This window comes from Stereum hirsutum (assembly GCF_000264905.1).
Source record: "Stereum hirsutum FP-91666 SS1 unplaced genomic scaffold STEHIscaffold_3, whole genome shotgun sequence".
NCBI lineage: Eukaryota > Fungi > Basidiomycota > Agaricomycetes > Russulales > Stereaceae > Stereum > Stereum hirsutum.
In genome coordinates, this window is record NW_006763133.1 from 2,697,864 (window position 1) to 2,723,790 (window position 25,927).

At 51.8% G+C, this 25,927-nt stretch overlaps 10 protein-coding genes across 10 annotated transcripts; 6 read left to right on the forward strand and 4 right to left on the reverse strand.

Annotated features, from left to right (window-relative positions):
• Window positions 1-1,847: 1,847 nt before the first annotated feature.
• STEHIDRAFT_154111 (uncharacterized protein) lies at window positions 1,848-2,730 on the forward strand (the record flags this gene model as incomplete). Its single annotated transcript, XM_007301193.1, has 3 exons — window positions 1,848-1,886; window positions 2,011-2,181; window positions 2,239-2,730. The coding sequence occupies 3 exons, from the start codon at window positions 1,848-1,850 to the stop codon at window positions 2,728-2,730; spliced, it is 702 nt and encodes a 233-aa protein (XP_007301255.1).
• A 705-nt stretch (window positions 2,731-3,435) lies between these two features.
• Window positions 3,436-4,316, reverse strand: STEHIDRAFT_51173 (uncharacterized protein; the record flags this gene model as incomplete). Its single annotated transcript, XM_007300391.1, has 4 exons — window positions 3,436-3,560; window positions 3,636-3,731; window positions 3,821-3,979; window positions 4,154-4,316. The coding sequence occupies 4 exons, from the start codon at window positions 4,314-4,316 to the stop codon at window positions 3,436-3,438; spliced, it is 543 nt and encodes a 180-aa protein (XP_007300453.1).
• A 1,096-nt stretch (window positions 4,317-5,412) lies between these two features.
• On the forward strand, window positions 5,413-7,332 carry STEHIDRAFT_119313 (DUF298-domain-containing protein). The gene is made up of 6 exons (XM_007301194.1): window positions 5,413-5,805; window positions 5,863-6,086; window positions 6,149-6,485; window positions 6,541-6,585; window positions 6,650-6,709; window positions 6,781-7,332. The coding sequence occupies exons 1-6, from the start codon at window positions 5,677-5,679 to the stop codon at window positions 6,844-6,846; spliced, it is 861 nt and encodes a 286-aa protein (XP_007301256.1). The 5' UTR covers window positions 5,413-5,676; the 3' UTR covers window positions 6,847-7,332.
• Window positions 7,333-8,002: 670 nt separating this feature from the next.
• STEHIDRAFT_74954 (DNA-binding TFAR19-like protein) lies at window positions 8,003-8,896 on the forward strand (the record flags this gene model as incomplete). The annotated part of the gene is made up of 4 exons (XM_007300560.1): window positions 8,003-8,189; window positions 8,357-8,484; window positions 8,566-8,610; window positions 8,679-8,896. The coding sequence occupies 4 exons, from the start codon at window positions 8,006-8,008 to the stop codon at window positions 8,721-8,723; spliced, it is 402 nt and encodes a 133-aa protein (XP_007300622.1). The 3' UTR covers window positions 8,724-8,896.
• Window positions 8,897-9,368: 472 nt separating this feature from the next.
• On the forward strand, window positions 9,369-14,896 carry STEHIDRAFT_166503 (uncharacterized protein). Its single transcript, XM_007301195.1, has 9 exons — window positions 9,369-9,582; window positions 9,653-9,733; window positions 9,788-9,900; window positions 9,969-10,119; window positions 10,183-10,514; window positions 10,580-10,653; window positions 10,711-12,306; window positions 12,386-12,685; window positions 13,115-14,896. The coding sequence occupies exons 1-9, from the start codon at window positions 9,454-9,456 to the stop codon at window positions 14,818-14,820; spliced, it is 4,482 nt and encodes a 1,493-aa protein (XP_007301257.1). The 5' UTR covers window positions 9,369-9,453; the 3' UTR covers window positions 14,821-14,896.
• Window positions 14,897-15,021: 125 nt separating this feature from the next.
• Window positions 15,022-16,236, reverse strand: STEHIDRAFT_145395 (uncharacterized protein). Its single transcript, XM_007301196.1, has 2 exons — window positions 15,642-16,236; window positions 15,022-15,578 (listed from the first exon to the last, which is right to left on the reverse strand). The coding sequence occupies exons 1-2, from the start codon at window positions 16,225-16,227 to the stop codon at window positions 15,226-15,228; spliced, it is 939 nt and encodes a 312-aa protein (XP_007301258.1). The 5' UTR covers window positions 16,228-16,236; the 3' UTR covers window positions 15,022-15,225.
• A 629-nt stretch (window positions 16,237-16,865) lies between these two features.
• On the forward strand, window positions 16,866-18,851 carry STEHIDRAFT_119318 (uncharacterized protein). The gene is made up of 7 exons (XM_007301197.1): window positions 16,866-17,119; window positions 17,195-17,310; window positions 17,378-17,487; window positions 17,550-17,916; window positions 17,979-18,036; window positions 18,102-18,155; window positions 18,217-18,851. The coding sequence occupies exons 1-7, from the start codon at window positions 16,994-16,996 to the stop codon at window positions 18,406-18,408; spliced, it is 1,023 nt and encodes a 340-aa protein (XP_007301259.1). The 5' UTR covers window positions 16,866-16,993; the 3' UTR covers window positions 18,409-18,851.
• A 180-nt stretch (window positions 18,852-19,031) lies between these two features.
• Window positions 19,032-21,511, reverse strand: STEHIDRAFT_137758 (uncharacterized protein). The gene is made up of 5 exons (XM_007301198.1): window positions 21,307-21,511; window positions 20,898-21,211; window positions 20,608-20,836; window positions 19,535-20,551; window positions 19,032-19,467 (listed from the first exon to the last, which is right to left on the reverse strand). Exons 1-5 carry the CDS (start codon window positions 21,500-21,502, stop codon window positions 19,232-19,234), a joined length of 1,992 nt encoding a protein of 663 aa, XP_007301260.1. The 5' UTR covers window positions 21,503-21,511; the 3' UTR covers window positions 19,032-19,231.
• Window positions 21,512-22,304: 793 nt separating this feature from the next.
• On the forward strand, window positions 22,305-22,857 carry STEHIDRAFT_108828 (uncharacterized protein; the record flags this gene model as incomplete). The annotated part of the gene is made up of 3 exons (XM_007301199.1): window positions 22,305-22,431; window positions 22,497-22,638; window positions 22,743-22,857. The coding sequence occupies 3 exons, from the start codon at window positions 22,305-22,307 to the stop codon at window positions 22,855-22,857; spliced, it is 384 nt and encodes a 127-aa protein (XP_007301261.1).
• Window positions 22,858-23,015: 158 nt separating this feature from the next.
• On the reverse strand, window positions 23,016-24,176 carry STEHIDRAFT_119320 (uncharacterized protein). The gene is made up of 3 exons (XM_007301200.1): window positions 23,987-24,176; window positions 23,570-23,919; window positions 23,016-23,466 (listed from the first exon to the last, which is right to left on the reverse strand). The coding sequence occupies exons 1-3, from the start codon at window positions 24,104-24,106 to the stop codon at window positions 23,214-23,216; spliced, it is 723 nt and encodes a 240-aa protein (XP_007301262.1). The 5' UTR covers window positions 24,107-24,176; the 3' UTR covers window positions 23,016-23,213.
• Between the last annotated feature and the right edge of the window lie 1,751 nt (window positions 24,177-25,927).

Here is a 25,927-nt window from a genome sequence, read left to right on the forward strand (position 1 = left end):
AACTCCGCTGCATCTGTATCGGATTGTGGCGCCATCGTTCGTGGTAGTGGCGAAAGGTCACTTCGGCATCTCGTCTGCTTTCCTCTTCTTCTCCCTTTGTACTGATGCACACTCAAATATTCCCCAGGATAACCCTCCCACACAATGATCGGCTACACCGAGGTCGATTAACAATAAGGGTAAGCCAGGTTGTGTTTCATACTGTCCGTGCTCAGCGGAGTGTCTCCTCTGCAATATACTTTAGATCCTTCAAGACAGCAGGCCCACACTGCCACACAAGGTGTACTTTGTACTAAGTACGTATGGGCTGCTGAATACTGGCTTTCGAGAAGGTGACCGTCTGACTATGAGATCAATCACAAACAGCCCTGCTCTCTGATTGCGATCTCAGATACAGACGAAGGCGTTCAATTTAGGACCACAACAGCTGTAGTTATTCTCGTGGCAGTATGTTATGCATGGCTCTGATATCACGGGGAGTCTGTGCTCTTTGCGAGGAGACGCTGCTGTGGGCTTCGACGGCCAAGCTTACTCCAGGACCAGTTTCAGCTTGTTGAAATCCTTGCATCCCAAACTGCTTCGGTATACCGATGATTACAGAGGACGTTTCTACAGGGCGCCACGGATATCTCAATTGTGCCAGTTCCCCTCACGAGTCCTGTAGGCTGTACCACACCTGAAGAACCGTCTTCGCGAGCTTCATCGTTGAAAGTAGCGATAAATCAATTACGACACCCTGGCTCACAGCACGGCATCCAGGAATGTGCATTCACTTCGAGTATTTCGTATGTTTTGATGGATGGCTTTGTACTCAACGGAGTAATCTGAAGACCCTTGTGTTTTGCTATTCGTTAAACGCTGCGCGCTCGTTTCGAGTATCTATTTCGAGACCCTTCTCTTCACCCATTCTTCCCACAGTAAGAGATAGGCGTAAGTAGTCAGCGTTAGATGATGCACAATCGCGACCTTCCATAAACATGGAAGATGTTCCTTCTGGCTCCATATGCAGAATTTAGACGCGGTCGTGAGACCGGCCTCATTCCTTGCCTACTCCGTTCTTATGCACATCTAACTCGATGTGTCGTAGTTCGCAGCCACGACAAGAGCTCGTCGTGAATATGAGCGAAATTTCTAAACTTGTCTTGAAGGAAAGCTATAACGGTCAACATCCAGTCTTCACCTTCATGGGGGAGCGTTTGACGAGCATCGCTCAAAGCGCAACCTCGTTTGACTGCTTCCTCGGATATCGGGACCCGAGTTGCTACGTGTTGCTACGTTGCGTTGCCCAAAGCAGCAGCTGAACTTGTCTTCTGCAAGCGTTATCCTTACTAGTCCACTTTGGCTTTCGATGCCTCTGCTTCTTATCCTTCCTCCATACATGGATAATCTTGAGCGCGTGTTATCTAACTCGGAGCTATCTGAGCTACCGGGGAAAAATTCGAACCGAAGGAGAGAAAACAATAAGCAAGGTAGGGACCCACAGATGTTTTTCGAAGACCGCGTCCTAAAACAATGTATCCGCTTAACTGAGGAACAAGTGCCGACGACCGCGTGAGCCGAGCGCGCCTCGTGCGGTGCTGGTAAACAAGCCAACTTCCCCACGCGGCGGCACCCCACGAGCCCAAACGGCGGCGCACGCCCGATGGGGAAATGCACTGGCAACGTGCGCCGGAGGAAGTGATCGGTTTCGAGACCTTCCGATTTTTGCAACAAGGGCTGCCTGTTGCAGACAACGCATACTTAAAAGAAACCACCGCGATGCCTCTGCCGCCGTACACCCCCCTTTCTTCTTCTCGCCGTCAAGCCAGTCTTTCTCCTCTTTTTCGTTCTTGTTTTTGCTCTTAACCATGTCCCACCGTGTTTCTAGCCCTACGAGTGCGCACTTCGTGAGTTGTTCTGTTTATTTGGGATCTGCCTGGTGATTTACAGTACTCGAAGGCGTCAAGTACATGTCACGGCTCTTCTGAAAATGCTGTGAAATCATACTCCTCATGCACTGTGGGGACGCAGAAAGTCCATTACCACCACCAAGGACAATGGGACTTTTTCGTCAACGCCACTGAGACGTCCTCGGTCGACCTCTCGCTCATGCTTCCCCACTACCGAGCCCATAATCAACCAGCGGGACACCGGATGAGCATGTTCATTAGTAGTGAGCGTAGCGAAATCAAAACCAAAGTCGTGAGCCGCGTTCTTAAGTACCGTCCTTGTTTGTCGGGCTGACCCATCCCACCTTAGTGCCGCCGAAGCACGAGGACACCCTTCTTCCTATCTATACACGCTTCTGGCACAGCGCCAGTCACGATCTATGTCCCCTCCGATTTTTCGGGCGCGATCCGTCTACTCTCTCCCTCGCCATCATCATCCCATTCGCGCCCACATTCACGACCCTCCGTTCTGTCGAACCGCAGAGTCACATTTTCCGCAGGCTTTATGAACCACATTTACCCCCGCACCACCTTCCCTTCTGATGATCATCTTGTCCAAGTCCCCGACGAGTACGACTCTGACTACGATGACGATGGAGAGGACGAAATCGAAGTGTCTGCCCAAGGACATGTGACCTTCAAAATGTGGGATGTGCGGGACGGTACGTCAGAGAGCGCGGCGAAGGAGACATGGAAGTTGATGCGGAGAAGCTTGAGTTCGAAGAACTTGAAGGGCGAGAAGCAGAGACATAGAGACCATTCGCCCAGGGACCCTAGTTGGGACTTCCTCCTGGATGGCTGATTTAGATGGGTTCCATTGTCGACTCTTTCGACTCCATTCTTGCGCCTACTCCCTTTGTTCGTCCTCTGCCACTTGCGTCGTCCTGGCTGTTGTATCTACATATTTGTTTATTTTCTCCGTCTCTTCCCTCAATTTTCAATGGACCGGGCATCACACTGACTCTTTCTTCATCTTTTGGTTTTGTTGGTTCGCTATTCTCTTCCTCCGTGGCATCGCACTTGCACCCCATACCACGTGTAGTCTTTCATCTCATACTGCCCATTTTGTACTTATACCACACCATAGACCGCTATGGCTCCCATACCACCACAGCGCATTCTCTTTTCCCTCACATTACGATATCACCACCTTTGTAGCATCTACGTCCCCCTCCATGTCGGCATCTTACATCCCTCATCTCCCATACCTGTCCGCTTCAGTATGACTATATTCCCTCCATTATATTATCACATGGTGGTCTCCGGTTTAGATACACCGTATTAGTGAACCTACCGACCCATGCCTCTTCTCCCTTTGTTCCACCTATGGACCAGTATGCTCTTGCCTTCGATATTCCACTTGATACCCCAATTTTGCTATAACAATGAAAATACATACAGCATGTGAAGAAACTTTAACAATGCATCGTCTGCCTCGAATGGATGACTAGCCGCATCAGACGACAATGAACGCCGGAGTTGTACACTACACTATTCACGAGCACATTCACTGCATATCTGGTGACTGACCGCGGCGACCGGCACTGGCCAAGCAGTTCTCCAAAACCTCAGTCAAAGCGGGATTCTCCAGAGCGGCAGCGACTCGTTCCTTGTCGTTTAGCTGTTTGTTTACTGCCGTATCGCCAGCACATGTTCAATGAGATGCAGGGAGAATGATAGGCCTGAAAAGATATAATAGATGCGAACCTGCGAGCTCGCTCTGATGAGACCCGGGTTTTACTTTGATGTCTATCTTGAACCGGTTCGGAAGACTACGCATCAGGCGTACACGGATGGATAATCCTGCAAACGCGCATATTAGTTGTTACCATGCGAATCAAGAGCAGAAGACTTGAAATGAAGATCAAATCATGGAAAGAATGAAACCGTACCGATGAGTGTTGACATCCCGCAATGCGGCACAGTGGGCGTGAACTCCACAAGGCAGGAATTCTTATCGTGAAGAATGGTAATTTGTGGTGCAGAAACAACGGCGAGCTGTTCGAGCGTCATAGATGGATGTTCGGGATCACTGATGGAACGTATCAAGTCTGGGGTCCGATGGTCCGGTGATAGATGATAGAAACGGAGAACAAGTCGCCGGAAGAAAGGGCGGGACAGCGGGACAGCATCGCATGCGTTACATGGTATTCCGGGCAACAACGCGTTATGTAAAGGTAATGTATGAGTGGGCATACTTCGAGGTATGATGAGAACAGACAGACCGAACACTTCATCTTGGTCGATGAGCTCGACTTCCTCCGGAGTACCATAGCCGTCGTCTTCTCCCTCGCCGCCCCAAAGGGAGCGGGTGTTATGGACAGATTGTTGTTTCCGCGATGAAAGCTTAATGACCGTAGGATTGGGGTTATACGATGATGAAGCCATGATGTCGGTTTTCAGGAAGTAGAGGAGGTGTTGGGCCACAAAGAGAAGGTTGCTGACTGAGTGGCAACGGGCCAAATGCGGACGCGCATGAACAAATGAAAGCCACGTGGTCGTGATGAAATGGCGCGTCTCCAGCGCGTTCAGGCTCACCGCGCTTGGCCCATTTGCCTTTCTGCTATTGACCACCATCTTCCCCGGACTCTCCGTTCTCCACACCCAAACCAGCATGCCGCCAAAGGTGTGTTTGCATTCATGGATATACTTATGTTGCTGGCTTTGTCGCAACGAACTAACATCTACACTTTGTTCTCATTAGAGGAAACGCGGAGAGGAGAGCGCTGGTGCTGACACCACGACGGCGTCGGCTTCGAAGGCGACGCGTAGCTCCAAGCGTCTGACCAAGAAGGTGGAAGGAGAAGGTGCGCCTGAGGACTCTTCATACCAGCTCATAGTTATCTAAATGTCCTGTGCGTTGTCGTTACAGATCCGAAGTACGTCCCTTCTGGAGATACACTATATGTCTGCGCTCATGCCACGTCTCTCTTGTGAAGTGCTACAGCGCAGGATACTGAGAAGCTTGTACGTCTGTAATGTGTTTTCTATTGTGCGCATAGGCCGGTTGTTGATGGCGCCATGGCCCAGGCTCCTGTAGCAAAGAAGACGAAGACGACGCGGAAAGTGAAGGAGACCAATGGGTCCACAAAGTACGTCCTAGCAGTGTTGCATGCTACGCTTCTACCTTGTCTGTGCGTATTGGTGTTTTTCTGCTACGCGTTTCGTTGCTAATTTAAGGCTTTGCATGATTCAGAACCATCATTGTCTCCTAGGAATGATACCAAGGCTGCAGCTCAACCCATGTTGGTACCTCCTCCACCGTATTTCCCCCACAATTCCCGAACTCATAGTTCGTTTCCTCCCTCTCTGCATTTACGCTCCCTTTCACGGATTGTGTCATTCTAAGCAGCCAAGGTGATGACGTAAGTAAAGCTTAATTTTGTCGATCAACGGAAGCTTATAATTATCTCAGGAACCGTCCACCGCCCTGAAAAGGTGTGTCGCACGCGACGGCGCGCTTCCCATTCCTCCTTTGACCCTCCAGTTTCGAAACCGGGCAGCCCAACTGTGCTGCTTGCAGTAGCAGCAGCAACACCAGCCCGTTGGGACCTAACAATTGCTATCATTGGCAGTTTACTTGCGTCACCATAACGGCGTCGTGGCAGGTTGTCTCGTGTCTTCATATTCCTTCCGGGGACAGCCTGAGGAAGGCGCTGCTACTGGCTGGCAGTACTCTTTCTTCGACACGTCTACCATCACATTTCCTATTCTGTGGTGGGGGCTGCTGTCTGTTTTTATGTTGGCGATGATACTGCGCGCATTGCTATGTTGTGGTCTGAGTGGATCGAATGACACTATCTTCGACACTGACGGTGTGTCGGAACATAATCCTAGGGATACCAAGGTGAAAGCGAAGGACATACCTGCTCCTGCGGTACGTTTAACTTCCTACATGTGATTGTGATTTTTCTGTCTCATTAGTGCTGCGTAGAAGCCCGAGCCGTACTCGGCCGCCCGCGCGGAAAAGCTGTTCACGACATACGCCGACGTGGACGATCCATCCTTCATTGGCGCAGAAGGGTTCGAGCAGTTATGCACAGATGCGGACATTTCTATGGAGGGTGCTCTACCCATGCTACTTGCATGGCAGATGGATGCAACGGAGATGGCGAAGATTACGAAGGAGCAGTGGTCACAAGGGATGGACGTCTTACAGTGCGTTGTTATAACATTTGATCCTAGCTCGCATTTTGTTGACAACAAGTCTCACAACCAAGAATATCCTCTCTACCGACGCTTGCCATAGCTCTTAATGACCTCAACGATCTCCTCATTCTTTCTAAAACGCCACTCAAACCCGCCGCCCGTCCAACATCTAGCCTAGCAGGAAAAGTCAAGAAGCCTGGTGATGAAGGGGACCCATACAATCGCAAACGCTATCATGAATATGCACGCGACACGAAGAAGGCGTTCGGCTCACTCTATCAGTTTTGTTTCACGCTGGCGAAACCGGAGAACTCGAGGAACATTGATATGGAGACGGCTACTGCGCTATGGACCGTACTACTGGTGCCAAAATATCCGTTGATGGGTGACATCGTAGATTTCATTACGGTAAACGTCTCTATCCCAGCTTTCCCAGATTGGGGTGATTAACTGGTTTGCGTAGGAGGCGGGGTCGTACAAGGGCGTCAACAAAGATTTGTGGCACATGGTATGTGACGCTTCCTTGTGCTGTACATGTGCCATCCCACTGAGCTATTATCCCTTCTGTCTAGATGTTGGAGTTTTGCCAGACGATCAGCCCCAACCTCGACAACTACGATGAGAATGAAGGAGTCAGTCATTTATCTTCATCTCGCGATCGTGTGACCAGTCTGACCTTACATCGTAATGTTATCGAATATAGGCATGGCCGACCTTGCTCGACGAGTTTGTCTCGTGGAGAAATGGCCCTGTAGGGACTTCCTCATAGGAGCTTGGCAAGGTCGTTCCTTCCGTCAACAATTGCCCTCAGTGCCACGCACTCATCTGCGCTGCTTCTTTTTTTTTCACGTCTTCACACTTTCCCAATGCATTCTGCACCGCAATTATTACACTATCCCCCAAATTCAATCGCATGCCATATTTTTACATGTTTCTGTCTGGGTCTTGCGGTGCTTGCCCTGCCTGTTGCTCCTGGGGATATAACACTGGCTATTTTGACGATATATTTGAGGCCTGACCTCCACCGTTCGGTTCTGAAGCTATCTCGAGCCAACCTTTTCGATAGTCCCTTATTTACCTTGGCCCCTTCAAAAAGATGTCTCATCATCGCGCCACCTCTTCATCCTCCTCACTTGCCCGCCGCCCTCTCTTGGTTTCCATAACTCCCGCTTCTCTGAACCTCCTCTTGATCTCCTCCATCTCAGCCTTCGGCTCCACGACTGCGTCCTTCGCGAGCCACAGCTCCCCGTCTTCCTTCCCTTTCCCTTTCTTTCCCCTCTTTCTCAGATCAAACATTGATATAAGGCTTCGATGCTCACGTTCTGCGGACAACGCAAGCGCGAGTGCTTCATACTGGATGTGTGCATCGCTCGGCGGGAGGGGTAGAGCGTGACCGTCTGTTAGGTGGGATGGGAGATCGAGTAGACTGTGTAGCGAAGGCCAGGAGCCTTTGAGTGCTTGCAGGCCTCCGGTTTGCTTTGTGTAGAAACGGGAGTTCGAGTGGAGGTTGGCGGGATGTGCTGTTTTGGAGTTTCGAGGACGGTCGCGGTCGGGTTGGAGGGTTGAGGTGTTCGTGTGGAGGTGGTGGATTAAGTAGAAGAGGATTGGGAGGAGGGGGAGAAGTAAGAGGAGAGTACGAGGTTTGGTTAGGAAACGGCGAACGGTGTAATGCAGCGGCATGATGGGCTTTGTGTTGGGAGTTAACTTTGTGATGAGGCGGGCGTGAACGATTGAACTCAGAGCTAGGATAATCTGGCTAGAGAGCTGAGACGCGTCGCGATATTTACGCGTTTTCTGGCCACGTGATGCAATTAGCCAGTCACGGCTTTGTACGGCACTTCTACAACGTTCTACGTACTCTACTTGTCTTCCATCTCTTGAACAATTCTATACCACTTTGTATCAACCCTTTGACCTGAGCATCTATAATGGCTGATCCAGAACTCGCTGCTCTCCGTGCCGCACGTCTCAACCAACTTCAACAATCTGGAGGTCCAGCAGGAGGAGCGGGGGGCCAGGGTGGCGAAGAGGAGGCAGCGAACAGGCAGCGGGAGGAGCAGATGAGGGGGGATTTACTGGCTACTGTGCTGGAGCCTGCTGCAAGGGAGCGATGTGCGTACAACTCCGTGACTCTACCTAAGGATTTGCTATGATTGAACTAAGGAATCGTGCATTTGTTCGCCACATGTCTACTATTCTCGGCTCTTGATGCATGCGCTACACCTTGGCTGCGATCGAATATTACACACTGATACGGTGCATCACCTCTGGATGTATAGTATCGAGAATATCGTTGGTTTCACCCGAACGATCTCGGCAGATTGAGGGGATCTTGTTGAGGATGGCACAGTCCGGACAGCTGAGAGGGAGGGTGAGCGAGAACCAACTTATTGATCTACTGGAGCAGGTGCGTTATACGTCTCTCTTGCCCTTCCCTTCATCAGTTTCTTTACACTTGGGAGATCTGCTGACGGTAGGCGGGCGGTAGGCTGAGGAGGCGCAGTCCAAGACTGCCGCGAAGGGCACAATCAAGGTGGGTCTTTGTTCCGTACTTCAGATTTCGAAATTAGCTAACAGGCTCTCTTGCTTCTGAAAATTCAGTTTCAGCGGAGAGAACTGGACGACGACGATGATTTCGACATCTGAGTCCTAGGACAATGTGCGCTTTGAACGCTTTGAACGTCCGATTTGCTTGTATCTGTATCTTTTCCCACTGTAGCCTCTTTTCATCACTATGGGTATCGCTGGAAACAATCAGGTGCTATGATAGCCCGATTTCCGTACTGATATTGTTCACCAAGTTCCCAGCTTTAACAAGCGCTTACCGAAGGCATGTTTGTTGGGCCACACTTGGGCCACATCGATCATCTGCGAGCTTCATCAAACGAACACGCCAATATCATGCAATCGCCTCTTTGTTGAGCGGCGTCTATGTGTTGCATTAATCCTCCTCGCCCCGGGAATTCTTGCGCTAGAGCGATTATCATAGAAGAATCCATATCCGTACTAGTTTTGATGCACCCCCTGTCTCAAACAGTTTGTGGCGAAGGTAGTGGCGCTGGAGCTCTATGGGTGTCACAAAACCTTCTGTTCTTACCGCAATGGGAACGAACAAATACGAACACGTACTCGAGACTGTGATGTAAATTTAAGCGGTGTGAGTGAGCAAAATACACGACAATGAGCGAGCAGAAAAACGAGGCGGGCGACGGAGGCCAAATTTGACGATGGGGTGAGCGTGGGAAAACGGACCTCGTTGAGGCGCGTCGTCGCCGGCTGCTCTCTGCGCTCGCCCAACTTTCTCTGTCTCCTCCACCTCGCCCCTGCCTCGCGCTCGTCCCCTTTGTCGCATCCCCCATCCTCAACATCGTCAGCAATGTCGTCCGTGAAGCTACACCCGCACCCGTCGCTGCCAGCGCCCGTCGTACATTCCAGCGTTTCCGCTCTCCAGTCCAAGTCGCACGTTCTGACAGGTGTGCAGGACGCGTACTGGAGCGACGAAGAGGTCGGTGTCTCTGGATTTATCTTATCGGAGGACGTCTATTCATGTTCATATCTGTTCATCTCGATTGTAGGAGGGTGAAGATTGTCCTCTTTGTCTGGAAGAGATGGATGTGTCAGACCTCAACTTCAAGCCATGCCCCTGCGGGTACCAGGTACGTTATTTTCGTGAGGACTTTTCACCCGCAAATCTGACTGACGTTATGAAGATCTGTCGCTTCTGCTGGCACCATATCAAAGAGAATCTGAACAAGAAGTGCCCCGCATGCAGGAGGGAGTACTCGGACGAAACTGTACAGTTCAAGCCCGTAAACAAGGAAGAGTGCGTCCCTCTCGTTTTTATCTCTTCTTCGTGACTTGTTCGTTCTCATAATGTGTTCCGCTCTGCAGTCATCGAAGGCTGACTCAGCAGAAGAAACAGCGGGAACGAGAGCGCAAAGAACTCGATTCCCTTGGCCGCCGCCATCTTGCTAATGTTCGCGTCGTCCAGCGCAACGTCGTGTATGTCGTTGGCATAGGGCCACGATTCGCCAAAGAGGAGGTGCGCCGCTCTGTACTTCATTTTTACGTGTCATTTCCGCCAACACATCACGATCCCCAACAGCTTATACCCACCCTCCGCTCGAATGAATATTTTGGTCAATATGGTCGGATTTCCAAGATCCTCCTCGTCAAGCGCACTCCCTCAGGACAGCCGCCTGTTGTGGGGCTGTATATCACCTACCACCGCCGCGAAGATGCCGCGCGTTGTATAGCCGCTGTGGACGGGACTGCCTCTCCTGGCGGTGGAAATGAAGTTATGCGGGCTAGTTTCGGCACTACCAAGTATTGTATGGCCTTTCTCAGAGGCGCCAGTTGTACAGATCATGGTTGTATGAACCTACACGAGTGGGGCGACGAGAAGGATTGTTTCACCAAGGAAGATCTGTCGACGCTGTACGTGGCTATGTTCATGATTTTCATCTCGTCCTGCAGTGCTGATCATTCTTTGGTGAAACAAGGCAACATGCCATCAAAGATACAGAGACGACTCGGAAGAATATCGTTTTGGGTAAGAAGCCTGATGACCCGACAGGTGTGTTCGTCTCTTGTCTTCTCCACGGGGTAGATGGCTTAATCATTCTAATAATAGCACGTCTGCCTCGTTCCGCATCCTGGGCAAAAGGAGCATCCACGACGCCAACCTCGACTGCGTTACACAATAACACAAACAATGCAGGCGGGACCTCTACGCGGACAAGTCGGCGTGGTGGGACAACACGACAAAGAGCAGCTACTCCGGCAGATTCTACGGACGGCCACTCGACCGCTAAGGCAGACGTGCAACCAGCTGCCAAAGCTTGGGAGGCGAAAAGTGTAGCAACGAAGAGCGCGGCCAAACCGTCATCGATCGCCTCGTCTTCTCGGCCCAATACACCAGCTCCTGCACCTACAGCTCGTTCTATGACGCCCGCCAACAGCACCCCCGCGAAACCCAAAAAGGAGAAGGTCGAAAAGGTGGTACCGGTACCGCCACCTCCTCCGCGTTCACCGACCTCGTCGATTGCAGTGGACTCCGATATTGGCTCGCACGATGTACCGACCACGTCTGCATCGCCAGAACCCCCGGTTGTTCCTTCGATACCTCCTGGTCTGCCTGCCGTGCCTCCTGGCCTTGCTGCTCCTCCCGGTCTACCTGCACCGAACAAGGCCGCACAGGCCGGTCAGACTTATCAGATGTCGACGGCGGCCCAGGCTCTGTTGAATGATGTGAAGGCGCGTCGGGAGTCTGCATTACCCGTTACTGGTATCAGCCCGTTCCCCGACTTCGACAGGACGCTACAGACTCTTACGGAGAACAATGACGAGTTCGGAGGGTTCAGCTTCAACCTCGATCCGAAACTTGCAAAAGGTTCGGAAGATGCTGCGATATCGGATATTGTCGCTGCTGCAGAGCCTCCTATCCCGTTCCAAGGCACTTTCGTGGACGCGTTTCCCGCCCTTCGTAGCTCTACCTACAGCCCTGCTCCGATGATGATGAATGCGGCTGCTATGGGCTACCCTCTCAATTCCACCAATTCCATCTACGATCCTTCCCGCCAGAATCTGCCGACGAATGGGCAGCAGTCTACGTCACCGCTATATACTGGCTCGTTCAATCCGTTTGCTGACAGCGGAGATAACGATCCGGCTGCTACTGCTCGACGAATGGCTCTTGATGAGGATCCGTCGCGCAAGATGTCAAGATTTGGGTTTGCGCGTGGTGGACGACAAGGTGGGAGCACCATGAGCTCTACGTCGAGCCCCATGGCCACGACCACACCGCTCAGCCCTACGGACAGCACTAACCAGAGCTCGATGTATGGAACGAATGACGTGACTTCCCCTGCGTCTCAATGGTCCTATCAGCAGCAACAGCAGCAGCAGACACAACAACAGCAACATCAACAGCAGCAGCAGCAGCAGCAACAGCAACAACAACAACATTCTCAGCAACAACAACACCATCAGTATAACCCTCACAGCGCTTCTGCGACGAGTTCACCGATGCTTGCTCAAGCTCAGGCCCAGGCCCAGGTTCATGCGCTTGCGCAGCAGCATCACCGACAGCACCAGAATCAGCAGGCCGCACGCTTCCAGCCATTTGACCACAATTCTGGTACTGAGGATGCATTGAGGCAGTTCATCGAGTCGAGTAGGGATAGGAATCGTAGCGTTGCTGGCAGGGGGAGTGTTGGCTCGTTGGCCGGTGGGTTGCCCATCTGCGTTTATCAATTCCTACCTCGAGAGATAAATGTTTGGAACTGACAATGATTTATGTGGCGCAGATCAACAGGATCTTATGTCTCAATTTAGGCACACACCCGGTCAACCATTCAACGATCCAGCAATCATGTCAGCTAGCTTCGCTTCACCTATGCCCTCCGATGCACGCTATGGAAATCCAATGGGTCTCGATTCCTACGCTGCTGCTCAGCATCAACACCACCATCACCACCAACACCAGCAGCAACAGGCGCAGCTCGCATACGGTCCACCACCAGGTATCGCGTACCCGCCGCCCGGATTGTCGCCGAGTCCTAGTCAGGTGCACATGGGGAATATGGGGAATGTAGACATGGCCAATGGTGAGTACGATTTCCGTTCAGTTTTGAGGGGGGAGAGTCCCAGGTCATTCGTACCGAGTACCGAGCGCCGTGCCTTCTCAGTGCGGAAATATCAATATCGTGTTTGATTGGCGAATTTCGTGAATCCAACCCCATACCACCCTGGCCGCATACCTGCATCCCATCATCGTCGTCAACGGCACTCGAACTCGGACGACGTTCCCGGACCTTTTCCATGCATCATATTTTACCATCACCACTACTGCCCTCGTCGCCTTCTCCGTCCTCCGTCCGTTGCGTGTCTTTGGTGTTGCACACATCTATTCGAGGGTTGGAATGCTGACGACATATGCTCTATCCACCCTCTTATAAACGATCGCATCTGTTTTCTCTTTTTCTTTTGCTCTCAATGACATGATATATTTCTTGTGATTTAACGTGCTCGCGCAGTGCCGAGCACCGATTTACCTGCATCTACTCCGTCCCCCCTGCTCTCGTCCTCCGATTTCCCCGCGCTGACGGCGCAGCCTCCACAGCCGTCTACCATCGGTACCTCCGAGCCGGTAACCCAAGAGCAGCCCGATGAGGGGCCGACGAGGACATCGGGGGCGACGACGCCGGCGACGGAAGTGATGGACTCCAAGGTAGCGAAGAAGGCGTTGAAGAAAGCGGCGGCGACGGAGAGGGCGATGGAGAGGGCAAAGGTGGCGGCTGAGAAGAAGGCTGAGAAGGACAAAGAGCGAGCTGAGAAGAAGGCGGAGAAGGAGAGGTTGGACAACGAGAGATTGGAGAAGGAGAGGGAGTTAAAGGAGAAGGAGCGGCTGGAGGCAGAGAAGGCTGAGATGGAGAAAGCTAAGGCTAAGGCTGAGAAGGAGAGGGTCGAGAAGGAGAAAGTAGCTAAGGAGGAGGCTAGGAGGGAAAAGGAGAATACGCAGGCAAAGGCAAAGAAGGACAAGGAGGACAAGGCGGCTCAAGCGCTCAAGGAGAAAGCTATTCAGCAGCAACAGAAGAAAGCCGTTAATTTGGCGTCCACCAAGGTTGCAACTAGTCAGACTGCTCCAAAGGCAGAACAAACTCAGCCTCCGGCGTCTCCGCGCAGAAATAGCTCTCGCCCGCCCTCCACAGTCCCTGTCCCTGCCCCCGTTTCATCTGAGCCTACTAGCCAAGGGCCTCTGCTTTCGAAGATGCCGAAGAAAAGTCGTCCCGCCACAAAGCCAATCAGGATCCCTAAGGAGGAAGAACTACTCATCGATGCAGCCTCTGCTCTCGGATCCGCTGCTGGTTCTGAAGCTCCTCAACTGCCTGGTCCGAGAGCCAACGGTAGTCTCGTTGACTCGAACTCCGCGAGCTCCAGGGGTCAGTCTGTCGACAGGGCCTTTTCCAACGAGCCCACCTCTGTCAAAGACCTCCTGTCGCAGATCAACGTCATGCACCCGGAGATGAACCTGATCAACCACCCCTTCTTCGACGCCTCGAAAATCAATCCCAGCTCCAAAGTGCCCTTGGAGTACGGTCCCCTTGTCCACGCGCTCTCGGCGCTCTCGGTCGGTGGTGGCTCCTTTGCGAATAACATGCCGTCCGGATCGATCGACAACGCGGTTTCCTCGTTCCAGCAGCTCCTCGAAACTCTGACCCAGACCATCTCCGATCTCCTTCGCCTCCTTCCTCGTACCACTTGGGACGATAGTTCCTCTTTCGACGGCGTCCTTCGTGACATGCTCAAGGGCGATGATTTCCTTGACGAAGCCGGTGAGGAAGGGAACGGCAAGGACGAGGTTGCCGCTCTCACACTCGCGCTCGAACGTCGTGCCCGCTGGATGGAAGTCCAACTCTCCAAGCTCGAGGAGCTTCATCGTGACATCAATACCGCCGCCGTCCGAGCCGTACTCTCCTTCAACGACAGTGGCTGGGACCCGCACGGCTTCGCGCCGAGGACGGGGAACACGCTACAGAAGTTTGATACGTTGGGCATGGTGAATGATGGCGATGAAGGTCAGCCGGGCGATGCGCTCAGATCGATGACGGCGAACGAGTTGGAAGACAGGCTTGCGAGCGCGAGGGAGGCGGCTAGCTTTGCGGAGATGGAGGTTAGGGAGGCGGTGGAGAGGATGCAGGAATTGAGACCGGTCGATGTAGATTTCGATGAGTATGATTGAGTCGGTGCGGGGAGCGTTTAGCGTGGAGGTTTTCGGATTGTGTTCCTATAGTCATATTTCTTTTAATCATCTTTCTTGCTCGAGCATGCTTGCAGGGTCAAAAGTCGGCCTATGTTTCCAAGGCGATCTCGAAGTTGCAAGATCGTGTGCAGTCTACCCTTCAGATAGCCTCCAGAGCATATCGAATAAGTTGATAGGTGACGGTTTCGTCATGGAATAAATCCAGATATGAAGCTCAATACAAAGCAAAAAGACACTACGGGATAGCGATGTGAAGAGAACGTTAGACATGCCAATCAGACCGACACAAAGCCTCAACCACGGTGGACAATGAGTCAATCAGTACTGTGTAACTAATGAAGGGACATGAGGCCTGAGGCTCGACGCTGAGAACGGACCATGTACTCAAGATTTACCGAACCTGCTCAAGAAGTTCTTCTTCTTCTCCTTCTCCTTCAGGATCGACTCTTCCTTCGACTCTAGCTCAAACATGAGGTCCGTCCTCATCGTGTACTTGATCCCTGAGGACACCTCGGCGCCAGAATGCAGCAGACCTTTGTGCTGGAATATGAGTACGCGCCCAGCCTTAGGGTCTACGTCCATACTGCGACTCATGTCGTCGGAGTGAAACGTAGTGGCACCGCCGATTAGAGACTTCTCGCTGTCGCTTTGAGGAGCACTATCATTAAGATAGAGATGTAGGGTATAGAACGAGCGTTGGCGGGTTTCGGGGTCAACGTACGACCCATCACAATGCTCTGCGGTCCGCATGCTACATCAGATCCAGTTCCACAGGAAGCTTTGGAGGGAGACAGACATGCCTTTGAAGAACATCCCCTTCCCATACCTCAGGAATCTCATCCTCTCATTTAGTCTCACAAACTTCCACTTACTACCCCCTTCCTCCATCCAAGACCCTTGCACCTTTGCACTCCCTTTCCCTCCGATCCTGGCTAACTGCTCTTGAACACCTTCGTCCAGAGCGCACCTGTCCCATATGCGTTTCACCACCTCTCGATCATCCCAAATAATACGATCGCAGTGCCGATAGTCTTGAAGCATGACTTCGCGGCCGGGCCCGGCGTTGACCATCGCAGGACGCCATAGTGCGGCTGCTTTGCTACGATCATCGCTTCTAGAGTCGGATAGACCATCATTTGGAACGGAAGAATCGTCGACGCTTTGTTCGCAAAGACCGAGGAGCTCATTGCATTCGGAGGAAGTCAAAACACCATCGAGTACTACAGCGTAGAGACCCTCGTATTCTGGAAGGTTGCCGTTCGGGAAATCGACGTGTGCGACGGAGATAGGGTGGGGTAGAGGATCTTTCAGGAAAGAAGGTGGAATGTTGACAGGTCGGGATGTATATGAGGTCTTAACGACCTTTGGTGTACTTTGTTGAGCCATAGCGGTCTCGATAATGGCTGGAGAAGAGCAAGATGGTTTTCCTTTGGGGATTGCGATGCATCCTTATGATACGGACACTGCATTAGTTGGTGTGACTAGGCGTATGACTCGACCTTCTGTTTGCGCCGGGTGACCTCACCACCGAGTCGATCAAGCAAACATTAGCAAATTATTGAGTATTATTACCACGCACTGGGCCTAAAAGCACTGGTGGGAACGTCGCGACACAGCCTGGCAATATCCCTTCCAAAGGCGAGGACAAGAGGGAATAATCAAGCCGGCTGGGCCCTCGTGCTGAGGCGCTTTTGCGGATAGCGTATCCGCCACCACGCCAAGCGGTACATATGGTCGAAAGGGGTCGTATGAAGAGTTATTGTGTCGGACGACGATGTGAGATCGCACAGCCAGGAAAGAGAACAAAGTCAGACTCACGGGGATCTCGGCGCCACTGTGCCGGGTCTCGCGTGGGCGCATGATCATTTCTCCCTTTTGTTCTTGGCAACAATGCCTCGGAGGAAGATCGACGACGGCCTTTGTCTTGCCAAACCAGGTCATCCTTATTGTCATTGCTTTTGAGCTATAAGAGACATCTACATGCGCCAAGAGATGTCGCTTCAACACCTTTCCCCCTGCTCCCTCTCTTTCACTTTTCCTTCTCGTTTGACCTGGTCGTCGTCTTGTAATTTCTCCTGCAGTTGACTGCACTCTTCAGGAACTTCAAAGCCTGCGACCTTCTACTACTCTCGCTCTATTCTTACTAGTGAAAATGTTCGCTATATTCTCCACGGTGCTCGCAGCTACGCTTCTGGCAGCAATTCCTCCGACAAAGGGTGCTGAGTTACAAGTGGTCGTCGGCGGCACAGGCGTTCTGCAATTCAATCCTAACCAAGTGGTCAGTACTTTCATTCATAGAGCACCATTATAAATAATCATGACCGTTTGTCTAATATTTTTTGTTCTTGCTTAGACGGCCGCTGTTGGGGATGTTGTTACATTCATCTTCAAGCAACAGAACCATACCGCCACTCAGTCTACCTTGGCTCAACCTTGTTCCCCCAAGGATGGTGGATTTGATTCGGGATTGTAATTACCATTTATTTTGATTTAGTTGAATTGCCCACGCTTACTCATTTATGTGCCCATATCATAGCATTCCTGTCGCGGCCGACGTCACAGACAATTTCCCCGCCGCTCAATTCCAGGTGCAAGATACAAACCCCGTCTGGGTCTACTGCCGGCAAGCCAACCACTGTCAACAAGGCATGTCTTACATCTTCTGTCACAGCCACTCGTGCTCTTCCACTTACCACAATGTTGCACAGGCATGGTCTTCGCCATCAACGGCGCGGCTAACTTCTCGACCTTCCAATCCAACGCCTTTGGCAACTCCACCGCATCCACATCTGCTTCTGCTGCCTCCTCGACTGCCACCACACCCACCAGTACCACGGCATCTACTGCTGCTACTTCGACATCATCCTCGACGACGGACCACAAAGTCATCGTCGGCGGAACTGGCTCCGCTGTTTTGACGTACCAGCCATCGAACATCACTGCTCAGCCCGGCGACACCGTCACATTCGAGTTCCATCAGAAGAATCATACAGTCACGCAGTCGAGCTTCGCGGCTCCTTGCCAGAAGCTGGCGTCGACGAGCACGAGTGGACAGGTTGGATTCGCCTCTGGATTGTAAGTGTTCTTTTCTATCTCCTGAAGAGATGTTGAGTCTAATTGAATGATGAAATCCACAGCATGCCAGTGGCGGACAATGCGACGAGCTTCCCTACCTTCACGATCCAGATCAACGACGTGAGTTCCGGAGAACTTGTTTCCAAACGAAGTCATTATTGACATTCTTGGTATTTCCTTACTAGACTTCTCCCATTTGGGCTTACTGTGCCCAGACCGGCCACTGCGGTCAAGGCATGGTACGCCACAGTTCCTCACGTCTCTCAACGTTCCCACACTGAAGCTTTGTTCCCTTCCCAGGTCTTCTCTGTGAACGCGAATGAGTCCAGCGCAAATACATTCGAAGCGTTCCAAGCCAAGGCCATCCAGATCAACGGCACCTCATCCAACTCGACCTCCAGCGGCAACGGTGCCCTCAGCACTGTTTCGTTCAACCACGGCGCGGGCTTCGCGCTCGCGTTTGGTGGCGTCGTACTTGGCCTGCTGTTGTAGACGACCATGGTGATTCACTCGCTTTGGCTTTCTCTATGCCAACGATGGACATGACGACCCTTACGCTTTTATGCCTGTGTATACATCATAATTGGGTTGTGTTTTTAGACTTCTGTATCGTTTAGCTCTTCGTCCGTCTTTTTCGTTCCGTCAGCGTGGTTATGATTGTCCTCAGGGCATATCTTGGACTTTCGTACGTACGCTATATACAGTGTAGCCCATAGTACCCGTACTCAGCAGGGCCTTCTTTTGCTGGACGCTCTTCCCACTCTTTACTTTCTTCTTGGTCGCTTGGTATACTTATGCTTACCCCTACACTATCCTACTTGTCGTCTTAGTTTTGATGGTTTGGGTGGACTGGTGCCATTTGGATTGTTGAAGCGTAGGCTAATGTAATGAGAATGACATTACTTGTTTCCTATTTTGTGCAGCCGATGCACCACTCCGTCTATACTTGTATGTGAAACGGGGGGCAAGGACCTCTCTTACGTTATTGGACTCTAAACGCGATGTGGCCCAACCTTTTGTGGCGTGAGTTAAATCCTCGTGAAATTTCCCACGCTCTTGTGAAAGGCGCTCAGCATTCAACGGGTATACGACACGAACACATGTCAAGAATATGAGCCTCTTCAACAGCATTGAGTGATAGTTTCACAGAAAACATGATAAGAAGGAAAATCGGTACAACACAAACCCTCAAGTACAATAGAGTCTGGACCACCATAAAATATCGAAAAGCAAGACATCATAGGTAATCATCCACCGCGAAACACATTCGCCAGCATCTTCCACCCCGCAAACACCATGATGTTGCGAACATCGTTCAAGCTAACGGTCCATTGAGCAGGCCTTGGCCGAATGCCCGCTCAGGAAAATATCTCGCCCTGACAGTCCTCCCTCCGAAGTACCTTCCATCCAGCTCACGAACAGTCTTCCACGCTCCAGCAGGACCTTTAAAAAGTACGAAGATCCGAACGGCGTCTTCTGGGTTCTGAGGCGGCGGTTGGACGAGATGCACGATGACGCGCTCAACGGTCCCGTTCTTCGAACACTCCTCACCTGGTGCAGATACAAGTGTCATCAGTAAGTATGGCAACTTGGTGTATCATAGGTAGGGAAAACGTACCAATTTCGCCTGGTAGATCATCGTCATCCGCGTCCTCTGGACCAACCATGTTCAGTAACAAAACCACCCTACTCGGATCCCCAAACCTCTCCCTATCCTCCCTCGTCTTCGCATCCTCATTCGCATTCACGATCCTTCCCATCCCTCCAGCCCCCGCACCCGCAGCACCCATACCCATGCCTTTGGCCTTGCCCTTCTGAGGGGCCATGGGCGCTTCTTGAACGCTCTTGTTTCCCTTTTGCTTTCCAGCCTTGACTTGCTCAACAGTGAGCGCATGCACGATCCCAGAACCGTCCGCACCGAGTCCTTGCCCTTCTTTGTGTCCCCACTTCGCCATCATACGCGCCGCAAAGTCTTTCGGTCCATCATCACCTGGCGGCGGTGGCGTAGGGGAGGCTTCGACGACGACGCCCGAAGCAGACCCGGACGCATCGGGCGGCGCGAGAGCTTTCAACTTCGCAGCGATCGCAGCAGCCTTCCTTACCCGCTCTTCCATCGCTGCATTGGGGCCGCCAGGTGGCGGGGGTGGGGGGATCGAGCTTGCTGGAGGAGCGAAAGGATTGTACGCCAGCTCAGGGCCGGAAGGAGGTGACACGGGGCGAGAGGAGGGGTAAAATGGGGGTGCTTCACCGCTCAGAGGAGGTTGTGAAGGTGAAAGTGAGTGGGCCGAAGATGGTGGGAATTGAGGCGGGAAGGGTGGAAGAGGGCCAGATGGAGGCTGAATATAGGCAGACGGGTTTGAGAGAGCGAGACGACGTTGGTAAGCCTCTTCGCCTGTCTCTGGTCTGGAGGGGCCTTCTTCGAAGTTTGGAACCGCTTCGGCGATAGCAGGAGCAGCAAAAGTAGGTGGTTGCGCTCCGGTCGACATGGCTAGCCGACGCGCGTAGGCCTCGTCGCCAGTCGTGTCAGCGGTATGGACAGCAGCGGGAGGAGGGACAGAGCCACTGCCGAGACCGCATGGACGGTCGTAATCATCATCTTCGCGGGACCATCGATCGACATGCTCATCGTAACGACCTGGGTCGAGTTCGTTGAGTCTCATTGAACAGGGATGAAAAAAAAGTAATGCTCACCAGATTTCTTTGGTCTTTCGTCCTCCGACCCAGAGCGACTACGGTCACTGTAGCTGCTGCTTCTGAACCTCTTCCTCTCACTCTGCATACGTCTCTCTTCAGCAAGTCTTTCCCTGCGTTCTTCCCTCTCTCTGCGCTTGAAAGCCTTGAACTCGCCATAGTCGTTGGGACGCATAGGATCGTACTGTTCGGAAGGATCCCATACGGCGACTTGCTGCCCGAGCTTACTCTTGGGATTGACACCACGAATAAGCGACTACAGTTTGAGTGGGGAAGTAAAATCAACGCACCTTCTTGTTCTTTTTTCCTCCACCCTTGCGCTTATTGGAGCCCTTGAAGCCATTCACATCGTCATCCAAGATCATCGACGGTGGCTTGACCTTCTTTCCCCATCCGGCCTTCTGAGCAGATCCTGCCGCTTGTGGTGGAGGGACCAGCTCCGGAGCAGCTGCAATGACCGCAGTGGAAAACGCAGGCACTGTCGGTGGCGCACTGACCGTGACTGGCTGAGAAAATGCAGCAAGAGTAGCACCAGCAGGGATGCGCGCCGCAGGAGCCTTTCCCTTTTTCTTGACGGGTGCGAACGCGAGGGCTGCAGACCAGCCTGTGTTGGAGGTGACGTTGAGATGTGACGAGGGTTGCGGTGATCAATAAACACGGTCTGAATATGGGGACAGGTGCAGCAGTGGAATTAGATACCGGCTGTGGGCTTGCTTCCCGCAGGCGCGGTCGCAGCCATAGACGATGTAGCCGCAGAGGCTGCATCGGTCGGTGTCGTCTCGGCGGCCTTTGACATCTCAATTTCTGGAGGTGTGTCCTGTTCGGAGACGGACGAGACGAAGTTTGTTTTAGAGAATTGGATGCCTCCGTAGAGGCCACCCGCTCGAGAAGACATGACAGTTGCTGAGGACGTTGACGGCGACAACGATGATAGAGTAATTGGTACGTTTGGTGGATGAGTCGAGCAGTGTCGAGCTTGACGCCGAGCGCGACCGTCCTGTCATCAGCGAGAATCTCTCACGCTAATTTGTGGCGCTCGGAAGTGGCCGGCGCGTTCAAACACTGACGCAGAATAGTATGACCCGTTTCTCACTTGGATCCTTCGTCTTTCATGGGCAGATTCATGATTCCATTGCAAGCACATGTAAAAAAGCTGACATATCGACGTTAAAGAACCGGATAAATTTCAGGTACTTACGTCCACCCTCAACTCGCGCATGGCATGACCTGAAGCCTAATAACGGGCTCTGTATTGAATTGAAATCTGTATCCCTCAGGCTCAGTCTCAGACCTCTAATATCTTGTGGTGTTTCTGCTCAGCTCGTATCTCTTAATCTGGCTGCTGTTATTGAGCCAGGAAAATGATTTGCTTCGTATGGAGGTGGCCAGAGGTGGCCGGTGTGATAATTGCGAGCCACTCTCACACAATCCTTACTGGAGTTTCAAGAAAATTTCTCCTACTACACCCCACTGCAGAAGCCACTTATACTCACTTATAGAGAGTGATGGATTTAGAAGCAAGGCCACTGCGCTCATAGCCTCGCTCATAGGCGGCCTGTATGATGTCACGTACCCGCACCCTCTCCGGGTCTGATACTTATTTAAACGGACTCTGGCTCTCCTATGGACCGATATAATTGCCCCCACATCGAACCCCTCTCACAAACACTCAAACTCATATCTCTCCACCGTACATCATGTCCTCGGAATACCAGAACACCACCAACGAGCAAATCGCCAGGCAAGCAGAGGCCGACCTCAACGACCACAGCATGTCGGGCCACAAAGCCTCGACGAGGGATCCCAAGTACGGGTCCGACTCTGGTACGCTCGACAGCTACATCATACCTTTGCGTCTTCGTCTACTTACACCCTCGAACGACCACCAGCCTATGAATCAGGCGTCGACGCCTCTGTGAAGGACAGATTCCCCGGTGCTTCAGTCCGGTATGGTACGGCTGCAACTGGCGGCGGAGATAACCAAGATATTCCCGTAGAAGAGGGTGGTGACCTTTTGCGGGACCAAAAACGGTGTGTGTTTATTTTATTCTCATCCTGACATCCTTCCTCTTAGAACGTTTCGAGCACTGGCTTGTTCTATTTGTTCCGGCGTTAACTTCGCACCTGTCCTCCAGGTTCACGAAGGCTCGCGATTTTGAAGGTCCAGGTGGACCAGAGACCAAAGAGCAGATCAGGCTCAGTAATGAGCCTGGTGCAGATGACATACGGGAAAATCTACGTTCTCTGTAAATGCTCTTGCTTGCATGCGACTTGTATATTAGTTGTCGAGGTGCGATGGTTCCAAAATCAGTCGCAACGATGTATCAATAGCTTTTATCCAAGTGTGTTGCGCTTTGCACAGAGATAATGAGCCATGCGACGTCCCAATGCGTTGAGTAAGCTGGAACGGGTAGACGAAGAGAATACTACATAGAGAAAATAAATGATGGTGATATATACACGGGTGCTCCTCGGAAATACAGTATACACATACATAACCATACCGCGAGCATTTCATAGAACGAGCCATGAGAAACAGAAGTCCAGGAGCATCCAATGCCAACTGAGAAACACTAGCAATGCACACACTTAGGACGATGGCAAAACTAGAACGGCAACTGCACATCGTCAAAGTCGTTCCTCGTGCCATAACCCTTGACCTCTTCAACATACGACCTACAAAACTTCTTCCAGGCTGCCGGCGTCATATGCTTCAGCTGTGAGCCAGGCCCACCATCATCGTCGCCAAACCTGTCGAGCAGATTCGAGCAGAACATCCACAGGGTCTCGAGGGCTTGCGTGGTGAGGGGTTTTCCGTCTTGCCGCATAACTGTGACGCTGCCCACCGCGGACTGCCACCTACGTATACATATCGAGATATCAAACAAATAAAAGTTAGTTAACGCACTGAATCGCAGAAGAAATGACAAAGGCGAATATTATGGAAGGAGATTGAGCGTACTCGAAGGGTGCAAAACCAGAGACCGGGTCGATCATCAAATACGTCGCAATCTGACAATCATATTCCGCGCCATAGCCTCCGTCTGGAAGATGTCGATAAATAACGACAGGGAACCCAAGCTTCTGCGAAACGGGAGAAACGACACCCTTTGTGTGAATGGGGTGGTCAGGGCCGATGGAAACGGACTTCATGAATCCATGCAGACGACGTTCGCCGTCGCAAGGAACCATGACACCCGTGACTTCACTGCTTGAAGATGGAGATGCTGAGGTGCTTGTGGATGAGCCGGCGGCGGTAGCGTGACATTGAGACTTGTGTGAAGGCCAATGCGTGACTTGACATTCCCGCGACTAAAAGAAGTATACATCGTTCGCGTAAGCGGGCGACGCCAGACATGCATGAAGAAAAGGCACGTACGCAGTAGTATGTGGTCTTGCATTTTGAGCATCTCTGAAGACCACCGGTAGACGCGTCTGAGCCCAAGCTCGACTTGTTACATGCAGCACAAGTTAATTGAGATGTAGCGCCAGGATCCATCGTGCTGTGACTCGGAGTACTAGATGGGCAATAAGTCTCTCGAAGGTGATAATGATGAGGTGTGGTACAGAGGTGTTATGGGGCAGCAACGCGACTGAAGAGGAAACACGTCTGCGACAACCGCGTTCGGTCCAATAAAAGGGGTGAAATAGGGGCCTACAAGGCCGTGTGACCTGAGGTGACCTGGCGGAAGAAGGAACGAGAATGTTCTGGTAGATTTTCCCACGAAATCCGAGCGCCACAGTGGCGTACCGAAAGCTCCTTGCTTCAGGATTTTCCACTGCTAGACCCCAGAAGTCATATATGTTCATGAAAGTAGCATGACAGCTCCTGTGTGCATAGTGCTACATATATCTCGAGAATGGCAGCCGCGGATCCCACACAAAGCTCTGTAGCAACCCCTCAAAATCGACACCAGCTTCATGGACCAACAAAGTCAGTGAAGTCGCATGAGGAGCATCGAAACATGTGCATGAAAACAAAGAGCGATCGATAAGTCATAGTGGTATAAGAGCACCTGTAAATAACTTATAAAGGCACGATGAAACCGATCAGCAGTCCGAGCTCCGCTGTCCTTGTGTTGTCGTCGTCCGTAGACGATCGGACCCTCGAATGACGGAAGAAGGCCAAAGCTCCGAGACATTACGGGTCCCTGAGGGTCACTGACCACCTTCGATTGCTCGGCGAAGATGGTCGAGTCAGGAGTCAAGCCTACATCGGAATTCGGTCAACTTTCCGAACAGTAGTGCAGTCGTAGTCGGTGTTCGAACCTGGAGAAGTGGACTGAGTGAATGCGAACAAGATAAGCAGCCCATACAGCGGAGAAGGATGCGTGAGACAGGGACGACGCACGAGTAACTCGCTAAAATACACTGCAGATGGAAGATGAGCCATGGAACTCGATTCAGGGCAATGTATCCGGATAGGGAGAAGTGTCTCGCAGTGATCGCTGAGAGATAGATAGAGATACTAGATAGAGCCAGGGATTGCAAAGTAGTGAAGTTAGGTTAGTAGCTGTGCTGACCATCAAGTAACGCAGGGAGGTAGATCGATGGTGACCGCCGATGGGGCTCTGAACCATGCTTAGCTTGCAGACGACATAAAGTCTGAATGAGATGTTTAGAGCAGATTCACAATATCTCTAGTGCCAGATCTGCTGACGAGGCTGGATGGAATAAATCGCCTTAGTGGAGAAATTCTTGTTGATTGTTAGCGCATCGCAAGCGCCCCCGCTACTTTAGCTGCAGCTGGGATGAAAAGAGACAACGTCTCTTATCTCGAATCAGAGAGCATGGTCCGAGCCGAAGCTCAGTGTCCTGGTTATCTAGACTCGTCGCAGGCCGAGTAAAGTCCTATGGAAAACTGCGACAGAGATCGTAGTGCAACAAGGGAAGAACGAACCGATATCAGCGTGCAGATGAGAGATTATTCCACAGAATGCTTGTGTATGGAAGAGAGCATCGGTTTTCGAGTCTTCCAGCCAAGTCTACCGGCCTGCGACTTCTAAAGAGACCAAGAAATGGATAAGAATTCTGATACATGTCGGTTCTGCGGGCTAAAAGTTACCGCATGCACACTACTCACCGCCACTAGTGGTACTGTCGATCCAGGCAGACAATCAAGGACAAGCTACGTCGGCCGCGGACGATCTATGATAGACGTCGTTCTGACCGGAATGTAGCGCAAGCTTCGCAGGAGCTACTTGCAAAGCCTGTGGACACTTACACCATTGATCTTGGTCTTGCATGTCTTCAGATGTATCCTCGAATGTAAGTAACCGCAGCTGGGTTAGACGAGGAGTAGGCCAAGAGTTGTTTGATG